The sequence below is a fragment of the Canis lupus genome, chromosome 31 (genome assembly GCF_048164855.1).
Source record: "Canis lupus baileyi chromosome 31, mCanLup2.hap1, whole genome shotgun sequence".
In the NCBI taxonomy this organism is placed as follows: domain Eukaryota; kingdom Metazoa; phylum Chordata; class Mammalia; order Carnivora; family Canidae; genus Canis; species Canis lupus.
In genome coordinates, this window is record NC_132868.1 from 24,159,143 (window position 1) to 24,177,104 (window position 17,962).

General features: G+C 37.4%; 1 protein-coding gene across 7 annotated transcripts in view; it reads left to right on the top strand.

The window, feature by feature from the left end:
- The window catches only part of IL1RAP (interleukin 1 receptor accessory protein), a 127,981-nt gene that overhangs the window by 82,275 nt on the left and 27,744 nt on the right, over positions 1 to 17,962 (top strand). For all 7 annotated transcript variants that reach the window (XR_012021939.1, XR_012021938.1, XR_012021940.1 and 4 more), the window contains 3 exons: positions 3,060 to 3,246; positions 14,823 to 14,988; positions 16,631 to 16,702. Coding sequence is in view for 4 of the 7 variants with exons in the window: in XM_072807838.1 (XP_072663939.1) it covers positions 3,060 to 3,246; positions 14,823 to 14,988; positions 16,631 to 16,702 (425 nt within the window). In the remaining 3 variants the exon portion in view is untranslated. The remainder of the gene's footprint in view (positions 1 to 3,059; positions 3,247 to 14,822; positions 14,989 to 16,630; positions 16,703 to 17,962) is intronic.

Below are 17,962 nucleotides of genomic sequence, written 5' to 3' on the forward strand. Positions count from 1 at the left end.
CCTTGGCACAGAATAAAGCCTTGGGATGCCTTACGGAAGAAAGAATTTGGGATATATCTAAAGTGTTTTTAGAACAATACCTTTCAAACCTTTTCACCAAAATTCCCCTACAAAGCAAATAAACACCTTATCACTGGGAATCTAAGAATATAATCGAAAGTATCCCGCTAATCCTGCAAAATTTCTTTCAAATCCACTTGGTTTAATCTTGAAAGTTCATGCAGATTTTGCATTCTACTCTATAATATACCTTTACTTAGTCTTGTATTACCGCAGATTAATATTGTTTTTACTCTGAAAAAAAAAACTTAAAAAAAACAGCTCCCTCTGAAGAATAATCATTTCAAGGCTTAGATCTTTGGCTCCTTTTTCCCCAAAGTCCCCTTTTAACTTCCAGGACTTACTTTGTTTTTTTTAAATTCCCATAAAAAAAAATATAGCTTATGGATTGTGGGTTTTGTTTTTTTTTTATACAGTGTCCTACTATTTAATAGGTACAATGGTTTGCTAGGGCTACTAAAACAAAATACCACAGACTGGTGGCTTAAATAACAGAAATTTGTGTTACCTCAGCTCTGGAAGCTAGAATTCCAAGATCACAGTGTCAGCAAAGTTGTTCTCATTTATTTCTCCTTGGTTTGTGGATGGCCGTCTTCTTTTTATGTCTTCATGTGGTCTCCCCTGCTTCATCTCTGTCCTCATCTCCTCTTCTAATAAGCACATCAGTCATATTGGATTAGGGCCCACCATACTCATTTTACCTCAATTACCTCTTTCAAGAATATCTCCATATGGTCACATTCTGAATTACTGAAGGTTAGGTATTCAACATATGAATTTGGGGGACACAATTCAGCCCATAACAATAGGGCTGAATGGGGGCACTCGGGTGGCTCAGTGGTTGAGGATCTGCCTTTGGCTCAGGTCATGATCTAGGGATCCTGGGATTTAGTCCTACATCAGGCTCCCCACAGGAAGCCCTCTGCCTCTCTCTGAGTCTCTCATGAATAAATTAATAAAATCTTAGAAAAAAAAAAACAATGGGGCTGAATATATAACAATACAATAGCATAGAATAACATAATACTAGATAATCCCATACCATCTTCTGAATGCCCGATGTCTCCTCTGGATACTAACTATGCTCTGATGGAGAAATGTGCCTACATTTTGATACATTTAAGCTATGTTACGATTAAGTGAAAAAGGACCTCTTTGTCACAGAAAGCATTTTCATCATTGTGGCCTTGGGAGTCCCTCAGAACCTCTGAAGGCCCTTTTGAGGTTTTCACCTGACTCTTTAGTTTTATTGGAGTAGATGCTAGACTAATGTTAGGCTTCCAAAGAGCCTTGTCCACTATTTATGTCCCAAGACAGCTTTGTAGGAAAGGTTAGGGCAGATTATAGTAGAAAGGACATTGAATGATTAGACACGGAAACTAGGCCATCATCCCAGCCCTGACACTACTCAGCTGGTGACCTTAGGCATGTTGGTCTATGTCTGAGAGCTTTGGCACCTGTATCCACCCAGTGAGAAAATCAGTCTAAATGCTCCTTGAGCTCCTTTTCATCTTTGGCAGTTGTTAATCTGTTAACATTCAACAGGTGAACAACAGGAAATAGCTGGGAAGGGGTCACCAGTAGGTTTCCGGATGATCTTGTTCTCTGCATTTCAATGTTTCATCTCTACTTCTGTTTCCTACTTGTCTAGAGCTCTTCCTCAAACTTTTCTAACCTTCTTTTACGTTCCAGGAGCAGCATGGCTGTGAAGGCCTGAGTATTCCTTTAATGCTGTTTGTCAATTTCCAGATGGCCATCTCTTCAGTGTCCCTGTCTGCCTATCTTCTTTGTCCCTAAAGAAAATCCAGAAGTGAACTTCTCTCATGGGGCCACCAGGAGTTTCCCATTGCCCTGAGGCAATTCCTAAGTGGAGCATGGCCTTAAACTGAACTGTGTAAAATCAAAGGCCTGATGTCTTTAGAGGCCTTAAACTAAGTTTCTGCCTCCCAAATTGTATCACTTGTATTCTTCCCTCAATACTTCACTTAAAATAATACCAAGATTTTACTTTTGAAGCTGGGAAAGTCAGTGCCACTGACTTTCATTATTTTTTTAAGACAGAGAATATATCTCCTGAAGCTGAAAATTACCCCCTATATAATTGCCACCTGTAGAATACTGCTTCCACCTGGTAGACCTTTTGCTACTTTTAGGGAATGATTATGGCTGTCATTCTCCCTTCTCATCTTATTACCATTGTCATAAGCCATCTTTAAATATCCCCTCTTCCCATCTTGTGGAGGGAAATGCTACCCCCACACACACACACTTCATTGTATTTAGTCTCAATTAATTAGTTAATGAGTAATTAATATATGTTTAGCCTCTTAAATAGAAATTAAAAAAAAGGGTGGACAGTGAATGACCCATTTACCCATCACCTTAAGAAATCAGTTAATTTTATTATCTGTATTTCCTTTATTGTTTTTCTATATGTAGACACATATTTTATATCCATTCCATTCATTTAAGACACATTTATTCAGTGCCTACTGACAGTTTAGACACTGTACTACAAGCAAGGAACAATAGAAAGCACACATGGTCATGCCCCTGTTTGAAGTATGATAAATTCAATCAAGGAAATGTCCGAGGTGCTCAGAGAATGGGAGGCCTAATTTAGAAATGGGCGCGTAGAGGATGACCTCGAAAGGCTCTGTGTGAAAGGTGGAGTAATGGGAGTGGAAAAGCCCCTCTCCTCCCCAGGCAGACTAAAGGAAAGGACCTGCGTGGACATTCAAACGTAAATACAATTCCCCAGTCATCCTAAAATGTGAATATTTTCGCATATAAAGAGTAGTTTATTGTGTCTGTTTTTATTTTGTAATATCAAATTGGTATAGGAGATACTTCCATAACACATTTAATTCTTATGTGAACTGATGTGTAAATGAAGTCTCAATACATAACATTATTTCACTTAGCTCATTTTATTATGATGGCTGCATCACATCAAATGCAAAGGAGATTGCCCACTTATTGCATATTTCTCTTTTCAGGAACACTACATATTGCAGCAAAGTTGCATTTCCTCTGGAAGTGGTTCAGAAAGACAGCTGCTTCAATTCCTCCATGAAACTCCCACTGCATAGACTGTATATAGAGTACGGTGTTCAGAAGATCACATGTCCAAATGTAGATGGATTCTTTCCTCCCACTGTCAAACCAACTATCACTTGGTACATGGTAAGGAAACTCAAGAGCATCTTATTATCTCTAAAATGGCAACATTTCTTTGTTGAGTTAATGTTGAAACAGATTTTTCTGGTCAGATTTTTTATTTCTTCATTAATAACTTTATGCAATACTTTTTCCATTTCTTCACTTTGTGATTTATTTATTTATTTATTTATTTATTTATTTATTTATTTATTTATTTATTTTTGGGCCATTTTAAAGGAAGTGGTAGAGGATACTTTCCCTCACTTCACCATTTCCTAAATTATTTTTTTTTTTTTTTATTTATTTATTTATTTTTTTTTTTATTTATTTTTTTTTTTTTTCATTTCCTAAATTATATTCCCTGGACAACTAGAACTACCACATTTCTATTAACTTCCTATGAGATACCACTTGAGAAATGCTTGTGCACTTCTACTCACTGCTGAGCAGGTCAGAAGGTGCTCACTTGTCTGGTGAATATCAACCCCTGGATTAGTCAACACTGGATTCTGTTATTTGTATGTGTTCTTGTATTTATTTTCATTTGTGGGCTTGGTCTGTCTGTGGTCTCTTCCACATCTGAGGGACTTTGGAAAGTGTTTAATCAAAAAGTGTTGGGAGGTGGCACCTGTGGCAGCAGCCTTGTTTTTTAATATCCTCAAAAATCCACTTATGCCAAAGCTAAAATTCCTGGACAACATGTGGAGCAAAACTCAGTGATGAATTGCCCACAAGAATCACTTTCAACGAAGTGAGCAAAACAAACCACATATAGAACCAGCATGTAGGAAAGGAGGCAGATGGAAGTAATGTGGTCTCTGGCAGACTAGAAAATAAGGAACCAGTGGTATTCACTGTAAAGTATGGTGGGCCAATGTGAGAACAGCAGCTGAAATCAGGGAAAGTTTTGCTCTCTAATAGAGGGTGAGTCCAAGAGGCCCATAGTAAGAAATTCTGAAGGGCCTGAGATTGTTCTAGTGCCTCAGAACTCTGAAAAAATGCCACCCAACTGAGAACAAGTGGCTAGGAGTGTGATCGAAAGTAAACAGGATCAGGACAATATAGAGGAAGGAAAGAGAAGGAGCAGCTAAACATGGAAGAGCAGAATAGGCTCCGAAATTTGGAAGAGGGATCTCTGTGAAGTTAGAAAACCCTGCCAAATTCTAAAGCTCAGAAAAAGAGTTTTACCTAAAAATGAACAACAAAAAATAAACACGGTTAGGGGCACCTGGGGGCTCAGTTAGTTAAGAGTCCAACTCTTGATTTTGGCTCAGGTCATGATCTCTGGGTCATGAGATCGAGCCCCAGGTCAGGCTCCATGCTCAGTGCAGAACCTGCTTGGCATTCTCCCTCTGCCCCTCCCCTGCTTCAGGTGCTCTCTCACTTTAAATAAAGAAAAATAAAATCTAAAAAAAAAAAAAAAAGAACAATTGTAAAAACCCATTCAACTTTATAAGAAAAAGGAAAATAAGAAGCAGAATCACATTTCTTCCAAAAAAGAAAAAGCATGCAGAAGGACATAATGTGACTTACTATTTCAAAAATGAGCTAAGAGATATTATGAAATGAGATGAGAAAGAATAACATAGATAAATAAGAATTCAAAAAATCCAGAAATTAGGGATGCCTGGGTGGCTCAGTGGTTGAGCATCTGCCTTTGGCTCACAGAGTGATCCTGGGGTCCTGGGTTGGAGTCCCACATTGGGCTCCCTGCAGGGAGGCTGCTTCTCCCTCTGCCTGTCTCTGCCTCTCTCTCTGTGTCTCTTATGAATGAATGAATGAATGAATGAACGAATGAATAATAAATAAATAAATAAATAAATCTTTAAAAAATAAAAGAAAGTCCAGAGATTAGAAAGTTGGAAAGAAGGAAACAAATCACTTCAGAAAGGAAGCTCAAGCTAAGAGGGACAGAACAGCCAATGAATATGATAAATAATGCCTGAAGATGAAGGAAAGTGGAAGAGGGAAAGAATTTGAATTAGAAAATAAACGATGAATAAAAATAAGAAGGTTACAATGGCTATACTAGTAATACATAAAGTAGACTGTAGACAGTGAGTATTACCAGTGATAAAGAGGACTTTTTAAAAGGGCCAATTCATCAAGAAGTCATAAAAATAGTACAAGTATACGTGCCTGACAGCAATGTGTCCAAATTCATGAAGCAAAAGTTGACAGATTTAAAAGAAGAAATAGGCAATTCATAATCATAGTTTAAAATGTTCGCATCCAACAGTTTGTCTTTAATGAAATGACTTAGGAGCCAACTTTGGAGTTTTCCATTGGCCAATAACAGAACAATTTGAACTTCAGTAAGGCTGTTAATCACTATGGGTTGAATTTTATGAATGAAATTTAAATCCGTAAGTTCATAGTGATATTTCAGAGTAATTGGTCACATTTGGTGGATGATAGGAAATCAATTTGTTATCTTGAAAACTGGTAATGGGGAAAAATCAAATATTTAGTCTGTCTCTCCTATAAGAAATGTGCACTGGGTAATGAAATAGTGTGGAGAAGTATGTTTTTATAAAAGTATATAATCGTTTTGCAGCCCTTAATGAATTAATAAATCTAAGCATGGAGCACCAATATCTGTACCATCATAAGAAAGGAAAGAGCTAGACATAGTCCTTCTTATGAAAGAATAAAATATCACTTATAATTGTGCCAAATGAATTAAACCTGAGTCTGATAAAACCTTTGGATCCTGCTGCCATTTTGCAGGGTATATAGAGAACAGAGGAATGTATTGATCTATACCATGAGTTTGCAGTCGGCAAAATCCAGACTGGAAAATTCTATAGGCCAAATGTACTGGGTTATTCAACAGGTAAATTACAGGAAAAAGAAAGACATGATGTGGGAATGTGTAAATTAAGAGAAACATGTAAGACGCATTTAAACAATGCATGAGACTATGGTGTCTAAGGATGCACATGTAGGCGATAAGATCATAAATCAAAGTAAGAAATTGATTTTACTGTGAAAGTATAGATAGTGGCTACTTTGAAGGGGGTAGTGAAAGAGCTTGACTGACATGGGCCATGCAGAAGCCTTCAGGGGTGGCTAGTAATGTGCTATTCCTGGACCTGAAGGTGCTTATGAAGGTATCTGCTTTATAATATGTGAACTCGTGTATACATTTGAATGTTTTTTGTATATGTCATATGTAATAATAAAATGACTAAGAAAAAGGGAGGGAAGGATTACATAAAATGACTAAGAAAAAGGGAGGGAAGGAGGAGATAAAGAGAATGAGAGAGAGAGAGAGAGAGAGAGACTGATTTAAGATATAGAACAACAAGTTGCAATATATGGACCTTAATTAGATTGTGTTTTATTCAAACTATAAAACAAGTTATGAGAAAATCGAGGAACTCTGAACACAGAATATTGGTAATACAATGAATTATTATTACTTTTTAAATTGTGATAACAGTACAATAGATATACTTGTCATTGGAGATACACGTAGAAATATTTACAAGTGAGTTTCTATAATATTTATGATTTGCTTCGCAATAATCTTGGGGTACAATGAGTGGGTGTAGATGAAACTAGACATAGCCTGAATTTATACTTTTGAGGCTAGGTACAGGTACAGATGATCATTGTATATTCTTTGTAATGTTCCATAGTAAAAAGCAACAAAAAATGATTAAAAGAATAATTTTAACATCAATAAGTGTAATGTATTTTCCAATTTAAAAAATATATTCTTCTATTTACCTGCTATTGAGTTCTCATCTCTCACCTTGTTCAGTTTTTCTATACTTTGAACATTCAATGGTTTGAAAAAATAATAATTTGATTTCCTTAAATATTCTGTAATTTTCCTTCCTTTTTTCTTGATGCATTACCTACCTGGAATGCCCCTCTTCTTTCTGTAGAACTACCATCTTTAGTCTACCATCTGTCCAGCTACAAATAATCTTTTCCTAAATCTTTTCCTATAATCCCACAGCTACTTATTTATGCCTATCTCTTTTCACATCCTTTATTTTTTATGCCACTTTTCACATCCTTTATTGTTTTAGGATATTGTTTTATGTATACAGTTATCCATGTATACATTCAACAGCTGCTGAAGATCAGTTGTATTCAATGCCATATATGTCAGGGGGGTTGGGGGAACACAGTGATGAATGAGATATATGTCCTACCCTCCATGGTTCCCAAAAGATTAGACAAGTTTATAAATATGAACTCTCATTCTTATCAAAAAGTAGAATTCTTAGTTCTACAAGAGGGCCAAAGAGAGTTAATTGTTGGTTCTAAGAACAGGGGAAAATCTCACATGCATGTACCCTATGAGATTGACTACTTCTTGAGGGTGAAGTTATGGCATACCCATCTCTATATCTTCAATGATTTCCGGATTTTTGGTTTTCCTGATTGGATGAATGTTGGTGCTATTAACCAAGATATGAAACAGCAGAGAAGGAACAGGTTTGGGGGCATGTAATGGATTTAGATAATATCATATGGTGTTAGGAGTGTCTGTGAGATAGCTAGGTAGCAGTGACCTGTAGATCATGGCCTCATGTGTATGGGTCTGAAGCTTAGAAAAAAAAATCAAAGCTGGAGACACAGAGTCAGATGCATCTATCTGACAGTTGAATCCCTTAAGAAGAAGATAGAGAAAAAAAGAAAAAAGAAAGAAAAAAAGAAGATAGAATAAAATGATAAAGGAAAAGGGCTAAGGTCAAAATCTAGAGAGAATGTTCATGGGGTGAATGAAGGCAAGAAGCCTAGAAAGAAGATCAAGGAAAAAAGTCATAGCAGTGAAACCATTGCCATGGTGGATACCCAACAATGTGCAGGTGACTAAAAAGGACAACTAATAATCAGACATCCTTCCTATTTTGATTATGAAGAGGTTGCTATTGATGATGTGTGCTATGCTGCTTTTTATTTCTCCATCATTGAGTAATCGACTGATCCCTTTAATCCGGAGAGTTCTGCAATCTTGGGAACAAAATCAGGGTTCTTGGCAGGGGTTCTTCACTGTATCGCAATGCTGACAGTGCTTTCTATTCCCTACCTTCTGCACTCACCCCCTGCATCTGCCTGGGTATCTTGGCCCTCCTACAATAGTTCTCCTTCAGTTGTTATCATCTGATTTCCCTACCTTAACATTGGGAAAGTAGTCTCTTTTAGTAATAACTGTGAGAGTTAAGACACATTAATCAGTTCCAGCAAATTTGTTTTCCTGTTGTCGGAAAGCGAAAACTTATGAATTGAATGAAGGAAGAGGAAACTAACATTTCTTGCATTTTTGTAGTAAAATACATTGTACTGGGTACTTTATATGTTGTATGTAATACTCACCACAATCCTTCAGGGTCAATATCATTAGGAACCAGAGGCTCAGAGAGGTAAACAATAATAGCTGACATTTACTGAGCACAAGAATTCTTCCAAATGTTTGATTATTTTAATACTCTCAACATGAAGTAGGCTGTATTATTTTCTCCATTTTATCATTAAGAAAGCCCAAATACAGAGCAGTTGAGAGATTTTGCCAGAGTTGGTCCCAGAGTTGGGATCCAAGATTTAACCCTATGCTATTTATGTCAAGAGACTAGTTTTACATTATTTTGTATAGTTTACTGGAAACAATCAGCCAATGATGGGAGAATCTGGGATTTCAAGCCACTTTTGTTAGATTCCAAAGCTTAAACTCTCCAGAAATGGCACAGAGAGGGTCCTCCAGTCCTTCTTATTTCTGGAACGTGAGGTGCTTTAAAGGGCAGAGGCATCTTTGCGCACAAATTAGGTCACAAGGGAGACCGTGGACCATAAGGAAACCTGTGGATAGAGCACTCGGTAAATCAGAGGGGGCTCAGAAAACTGGGATTGATGGGAACAGAAAAACAGAAGTTTCTCTTTCAGAGTTGCAGGGGAAATAGGGCAGGATTGAATTTTTCTTCTCTACATGTCTTCTTTCCTGCTCTCCTCTGTGTGGCAGGGTGTTCTTCGGTCTGGGCCCAGAATTCATAGTTCTCTAATTCAACAATCCTGTGAGTTAAATTGATGTTCACTAAATGTTTGTCAATGAGCCAGGTTTTGTTACTAGCCTGGAAAACCAAACATGGTTCGAAAGTGATTGACTGAATTTCAAATAGCCAGCTTATAAAAGAACTTCTGGAACACAACACATGTTCAATTTGAAGGCTGCCTGCTTATTCACATAGCGACTTCCGAATACATAGGTATAAAGACACAGGTAAGTGTGATCCCGTCGTTGTTACTATTTTTATTGGATTTACTCAGAGACCAAAGCTTAAAATATGGCAGGCCATCCTAACTTTCATGCTACTGGATCATTCCTTGTCCTCATTGTTTTAATTGGATATTTGAATATTTTTCTCTAAAGACACTTGTAAAACAAAGGCAACTTTTCTCCTTACTGAGGATCAGAGGAACCACTTTAGTGGATGTTTTGGAAATTACCTTTATAGCAGCTGTTGAAATTCTGTCAACTGCTATTTAGCAGGATAGATACCATTCTGGATCTCACCTTGCAAAAAGCTGGTTTTCCTTGTACTCAGTGTGATCATTAAAATTGGAATGTTATCTCCACCTCTGATTTTCAGTGTGAGGTTAATCAGAAGTGGCCAGATATTGTTTATACATCGCTCAGAAAATTGAGAAACCTTGGCTTTTTCTGACAAAAGGGCTCTCAGGAAAGCACATTTCTGAAAGAGCGCCAGCCTCGGCCTTCTGGTTGGCATGGCACATATTGTTAAGTTCGTCCAAGGTCTAGGTAATAAACTTAATATTAAGGTGAGTGCTTGTTTCAATCTGATCCGACATCTTAGTTTGATTATCTCTTTCCTATCTCTGTAGTCCCTATGTAGTGATTCTTAACCTTTTGGTATTAAGGAAGTATGTGGGGCTCTCCAGGTAGCTCAGCGGTTTAGTGCCCGCCTTTGGCCCAGGCCGTGATCCTGGAGTCCTGGGATCAGGTCCCGCATTGGGCTCCCTGCATGGAGCCTGCTTCTCCCTCTGCCTGTGTCTCTACCTCTCTCTCTCTCTCTCTGTGTGTCTCATGATAAATAAATAAAATCTTTAAAAAAATAAAGGAAGTATATATCATATTTTCTTTCTGAGCCATATACACTTAATTATATAGATGTATGTATGTATATACACACAGCATTTTACATATAGTTTCAGGGCTTCTGAGGAGTTAAGTTACATCCTTTAAACTTAAACCCTGTTCAAATATCTGTGAAACCTTGAAGCTGACTTAGGCTGAATGAGTCACCCACTCTATATTTTGATAGCACTTGAATTAGACCTCATGTTTGTTACTATAATAATTGCATTTCTCTCTTCTGTACTGGGTAGTGACTCTCTCTTTCTAACCCTTGAATAACAAGCATGCAGCACAAAACAGAGCCAGTATACTTTGTGTTTAGGGATTGATTCAATCATTTAGTGAATTGGACTGGACTGGGAAATTCCGTAGGAATTCGGGCCATTTCTGTTTTATCTGTCTGCTGTATGCCCAGCTCCTAACACAGTACTTGTCCCATGGGAGGGATTTTGTAAGTATTTGTTGAGTAAACATTGGATGACACAGGTCTATTCACTGAAAGTGACTGGTGGATAGAATTCCTGTAAGATTTTGTGAACAAGAATCATGCATTTCATAGCTGCCTAATCTTGGGTGCAAAAATGGCAATTGATGTTCCTAACTCTTCTAATGTTATACCTCAAAACTCTTTGTATCCTCACTCCATTTCCCTACCCATCCTACCACTCCCCCACCCCATGTCTTACATTCCTTATAGTCATCCTCTTGTTATCATGAGTACCATTTGAGCTTTCAACTCCATGCCTTGTGTCTTTCTCTCTCATTCATATTTCTGACCACACAACACAAATGTATTGAGTGTTTACCATGTGCCAAGTATTAGGCACTGTCCACATGGACAGCAAGTACCTGGCCACCTCCCACTTGCTGCTAGAAGTAAGTTTTCTAAAGGAAGAAATAAGCATGAAAAGAGAACACCATAATAAAGTTGGTTAAGGACTAACGCAGAGGGCAAAAATGCTATTAGAGGGTAAGAGATTTTTTTTTTTTTTTACATTAGTCCCTGGAATGTCACTCTCCCACATCTCCCCTCCTCCCACACACCTTGTTATAGTCTAGCTGCCCTTTAAGAATCCAGCCCACATCTTCTTTCTTCAGGAAGTTTTGCGGAATGGTTTCTGCTTAATATTTTCCCCTACTCCCTCACCCCAATATGCTTTTTACAGCATTTGTTGCAATTCTCCCCTAGACTACGTGCCTCTGGGTCAGTAACTGTACCTTTTCCATTTTTGTGCCCTTGTGCAGTTCTTTAAAAGTGGTAGTTTACTGAATGGAAATATGTGTCCTTTTTTGGTCACGACATTCCCCCCCACTTATACCCCACACTTCAGCACATGGTTTATTTCCTCTCAAAGATCTCAAAGTCATTTCTTGTGCTGTTCTTTACCTCCTATATTTTGTGGTAGGCTGCCATGGCTACCACTATGCATTGGAAAAGTTGTTCTCCTGTCTAACTTCCTTCCCTCTTTTGAATTCAAAATGAGGAACTGATTGGTCAACTAAACGGATGACTTGTTTTCTAGCCAGACAAGTGTTTGCTTCACAGTGGACATCAACTTATGTTAACCATTTCTCGTATTTGTGAACTTGCTTTTCCTCTTTGGGTATCTAGATTTTTGTTTGTATCTTTTTTTTTTTTTTTTCTGGATTCCAGTTCAATGATTTTGAAATCTGCAGTATTTACTTTAGGAATACTTTATTGTGTCTAAAAACATACTGTGAAAAAAAAAATAAAAACATACTGTGTGGGGCACCTGGGTGGCTCAGTTGGTTGAGTGTCTGCCTTTGGCTCAGGTCATGATCCTGGCATCCTGGGATGGAGCCCTGTGTCAGGCTCCCTGCTCAGTGGGGAGTCACTTCTCCTCTGACCCTCCCTCTACTCGTGCTCTTTGTCTCTCTCTTTCAAATAAAATCTTTAAAAAAAAAAGCATTTCTTCATATTTGTAGCACATATTTTGAATCCTAAAACAAATGTGTTTTAAATAGTTTTTACATAAATGATGCTTGATAAGTCAAAAAAATAAGTTTCTTTTAGTACATTCTTAAGAAGTGCTGTTGACAAGTTCAGTACTAATTATTAAGTTCTTATCCTGAACAGTATGCTTTTCCAGTTTATCACTAACTGGGGGAATTGACCTCATATAAATAATGGAGCCATAGCACACTATTAACACTGGGACTGGCCCAGGTATGGCATATACGCAGGACCACAGGATAGGGTAGGGAGACACTGTTAGGTAGGATTAAAAGCAAAGGCCTCAAAACTGCTAGATCCAAATTTAAATTTTAGCTCTGATACTACTTAGCTCTATGACATTGGCAATCACATAACCATTCTAGGTCTTTATAGCCTCATCTATAAAATGGGCATAAGGGTGTTCCAAACTCGTGAAGTTGGAATATGGGCCAGATGGGATAATGGAGTACATGTAAATACCTGTGTCAGTATTTTTTCCAGCCCAACTACTCTCAAAGAGAGGCGTTTATTCTTAGTTAAGAAGCTTGTGAAAAACCTTTGTTCATTTGTCTGGAAAACTGAGTTTTAGCTTTGTTCTGTGTTATCTAAAATACCTCTTTATCTGTCTTTCTCATTATTTTTTTCCACCTGTAAAACTAGAGCATATTTAGTCTGATCTGTCTACTTCATGGGGATATAAGAACAGCTAAGCTAACAAATGAGAGAAGAAAATAGCTTTGAACTGTTTAAATGAAAGGTGCCACATAAATCAAATAGAGTTTTATAGATAGTCTAAATTCAATTTAAACCAAATCTGACATAAATTCATTCTAAGAGTACAGGTCTCTGTGGCCTTACACTTTGTGATAATCTAAGAGCATTGAAATATTTTGCTGATGTGGCAAGTGTCTAGAAACACTGCTTATCAAAACAGGATAAATTGCATTCAGAAAATAACTGAGCATATAACAACTTCCTCTTGAAAATCATCTGTGTGAGTCAAATGTGTAGTGAAATTTTTAAAAGACATGTTCCTATGACAGAGAATTGCAAAATATGCTGTTCAGTGTAACTGTCGTATTTCAAAACACATGCTCCAGGAATTGAAGTAAGAAAAACCTTCTGTATTCAGGAATCAAAGTTAAATATATAAATACAGTAAATCCAAAGTACAAGCCAATAATAGCCTCCCTGAATTTTCAAGATCTAAAAAACCTAAGACATGACCCAGTCTGTTTTGTCACAGATTAATTATTGATTTCTTAAAGAAAAACAAAGTTTTTCTAAAAGTAAACGTTCCACATATAATTTTATCGCAGTTGATATTAGTGGGGCTCAGAGAGTCAGAATAGGATTCTGCTTATGTTGAATAAGACAATCTCAAAATTTTATAAATCAGCAAAAGTATATAAAAATATAACTTGGATTAAAAATATATTTAACTCTTGGTGTAAGACTCATAAAATATCTTTTAGTTTTAGATTCTGAAGTGTATAATATTTGATAATAAAAAAGAGGAGGATAAGTAGAAGGAAAACCCAAAGAAGTTCAGCAGTGGTAGATAGACTGATTCAACAGAGCAATCAATACTGAAACCAGACACCTAAGGTGAGACAATTGTCAGAGTGGTTGGCATCACAAATTAATATAATTAGTGAACGAATGTGGAAAAATGAAAAATAAGTGTTTCTTAAATAGCAGCACATGAACTTCCTTAAGTCGCCTTAATTGTTTTTCAAAACTTTAACTTTGTTTCATTATGAACACAGTATTTCCAGAATTCAAATACTGAATCTTGAGACAGGAAGTTTGTGCTTTTAAATTCATATCTCAGTTCAGAAATCCTGTTTTCCTTTTGCAGAAAGCATAATGAGACTTTACGTTCATTCTTTGCAGAAACATTGTCAAATACTTGACTAACTAGTTTGTAAAAGGTACAACCAGCATAGCTATTTGTATGTGCTGTGCAAAATTAGATGTGTGTGTGTGTGTGTGTGTGTGTGTATACCTCCCGGAAGCTGAGCACAACCAGGCCCACATTGATGGCATAGGTGGTGATGCAATGTGTATACACACACACATTTGTGTATTTTCTATACATGTAGCTAAATACTGAACATCTTTTTTTTTTTTTATTTAAGAAATTTTATTGCTCAGAACCTTCCCTCCTTGGGCGATGGCAAGAACTTTGGAAACCAGTCCTTGGGGACAGAGCCAGAAGCACTAGGGTGGAGGAAAGAGTGTGGCACATTTGGTCCATTGTCTTGTGTGGGAGTATGGTGGTGTTAGGTTGCAGACTCTTCTAAGGACCCAGACATGGCCCCCTTGGCAGAGCATGAGGTCAGCCTGGCTTGGGTGAGGGCTCAGTGCCCCTTGACCTTGCCCTGCGGCTCCTGGACCTTCCGGAAGCTGAGCACAACCAGGCCCACATTGATGGCATAGGTGGTGATGCAATGTGTATACACACACACATTTGTATATTTTCTATACATGTAGATAAATACTGAACATCTTTTCTTTTACTTCTTCTAGGGCTGTAAGAAAATAAAAAACTTTAATAATGTGATACCTGAAGGCATGAACTTGAGTTTTCTTATAGCCTTGGTTTCAAACAATGGAGATTACACGTGCGTTGTTACATATCCAGAAAATGGGCGTATCTTCCATCTGACTAGGACTCTAACTGTAAAGGTGGTAGGTAAGCATGATTTTATATTAAGTGCACACAACAAAAATGTGACAATTCTGTTCTGGCTCTTGATAGTTCATTACAAAGAAGTGTGTGAATTTTATGAGAAAAGAGGTTTATCATTTTTGTTCACTGCACTATCCCTAGAGCCACAGCAATTCTACATCCACAGTAGGGATTCAGTAACTATTGGCTGACTGAATGAACCAATATGTGAATGAAGACAGGCAGTTTGGAGAGTGAAAAGAGTGTCAGAGGCATCTAATATGACTTTGATAAGGGTCTGAGTCTCCTTATCTGCACTCTAGTGCTAAGCGTATCTAACATGGTACAGCATACAGCATGGTACAGCATATATGGATTTTATAAATCTTAGAGATTTTATAGATCTTAGAAATGCTCTGTGAGTTAGTGGAATAAGTGATTCCAAATCCCAGATTTCTGCTTCTTGGTTCAGGCCTTTCTATGCTAGTCTGACACCAGATTCAGCATAATTTTTAGGGGCTCTAACATAATAGTGCAAATAAAATTCAAATTGAAAAATTTTGTAATCACCCCTCCTCTTCCTCTGCATACTTTTGGAATAATGCTGAGCTGGGAACTAATTCAGTAGAAAAACCAGGCTAAATTTGGAACTTGACATGAATGATAACCTAATCTTAAATTCCTCTTGGCAATCATTTATGATACAGATACTTAAATGTATCCCTTTTTGGAAAGTTGGGAACAGGAATGCTTGGTCACCTTGATTTATAGATAGAGAAGTTGACAGATATTGACATGGGGTAGGGTTTTTATCCAACTTTTAAGCAACCCAAGTTTGTTTATAAAGCTGTGAAGTACTGAGTACTTATTATATACCAGTAGGATGCTTTAATATGCATTACTTAATTTAATATGCATGACTTAATTTAATCCTTGTAATGAACCTGTGCGGTGAGTTTAATTATCCTCATTTTAGAGGTGAGGCAAATTAGCTTCTCAAAGATTAAGCAAAAAAAACAGAGTCATATGGTTAGTCAATGACCAAGTAAGGAAAAGAGCCCTCGTCCTTAAATCTTTGAAGCCTCTATATTTAAATACTACTCTATAAAACCCCTTCAGGATATTTTTCTTTCAATTTAGAAATATAGAATGTTATAAAGAGCAGCGATCCTGTGAATGGTCAACTGCTACAGGCATTGGGTAGACTTAGGTGCTGGCCTCAGAGTTGTGATTTTTAATTTTCCATTTACTTATTCATTCATTTAATATTTACTCCTTTAACCAGGTCCCATACTAGCCACTCTGGGCATGTTCTGGAGAAATATGTAGAAAAGGAACAATTGAGTAAGACAGGAAAGCAATTTATTTTATAGTGTGGAAAGGGTATTTCATGTAAGCTTTGGGAAGCAAAAACACTGGCTAAATCTCTGTCCTGAAACATGGAGGCTACTTACTACCTTATGCTTGTCTCTTTGCTTGTTTAAATGAATGAAGTGTCGTAAATGACTCTACACTGAGCTGTGGGTCTGTGCGGGAAGAATTAACAAACTATGCCAGGAAGTTGGGCAAAACTTTACAAAAGAGCAGCTCTTGGAAATAGGTTATGAGAAATGAGGGCTATGTGATTTACCATCATTTCCTTTTTGTTTCTTCCTCCCAAAAACAGGCTCTCCAAAAGATGCATTGCCTCCTCAGATCTATTCACCCAATGATCTTGTGGTCTACGAGAAAGAACCGGGTAATTAGAGCTGTGCCTTTTAATTTCAGTTAGATTCTCTTAATGACAAGGAACAAATATTTTATTCCTTTATGAATGCGAATAAAGGAAACACATAAATTGAAACTGAAATGTCTTCAGAAACCAAGGCAGCTCTGGGGATTAGCTCCTCTATGGATCTCTGAGGCAGCTCTGGGATGCTCAGCTTCTCTCTCCGCAGCTGCTCCTTTCTTCCCCTGCAATGGCTCCCCTCTCCTGATTAGTGATTTCTGTCTGATGTACACATTAGTTTGCACATGGCTTGGGTTTGCCAAGATTGCAACATGAACACAAGGCATCCTCTAAGCTTCCATTGCTGAGGGGCCAGGGTGGGAGCACAGAGACAAGACTATGAATTTAATGGGTAACAACTGGTCGAACTAGTACACCCTGATCAGCGTGCCAGCGGATGTTTCCTATGACTTTCTGGGTCTCCTTTTATTTTTTCATTTTCATAATTTTCCATTCTGGACAAAAATCATTTGTGACCAACTGAATAAAACATCATTTGTTATTCACCTCCCACAGTTAAACTGAAAACCATAGAAAATTTAAGGATTTTCTGTATTGTATCCTTTACAATAAATTCACTCCAAACCCAATGGAAGGTGTAAAAGAACATATTTTTCAAATATACTAAAGATAACAGAAATCGTGATCAAAATGTAGGTAGAGAACAATGGTGCCCTCCTACAACTAAGATAAGGTTGCAGATAGTGAGCTGCCTGCTAAAACAAACAAACAAAAAAACAACAAAAAAGAAAACAACAACAAAAAAATCTCACACACAAAAATGAAGAATACACAGAAAGGTCTGCCAACCCCAAATTTCCAACCACATTTCCAAGAATTCATAGTGGCTTTCTATAGTAATATGAACATTCTTCCTGCTATTGGGGTAAACCCTTACTATTGATCTATTATATTTTATCTACCTACCATATGGTTACAGAATCTATGTTCTGCTTACCTTCCTGCATATTAATACAGAAACTGAAAGGGAAAGTGTAAGCCCTATGCATTAGAAGAGGGGACAGAGTAGGACCACGCAGTGAGACAAACTTGAGTCCAAATTTGGATGACAATATAATTTGGCCTCTCCACCTGCACACTTGCTGAGAATGAAAGCTGTTGATACCAATACCTAAGAAAGCAAGCATATAAGGAGGGCACAGGATGAGATAGATGAGCACTGGGTGTTGGCACTATATGAGCACTATATGTTGGCAAATTGAATTTAAA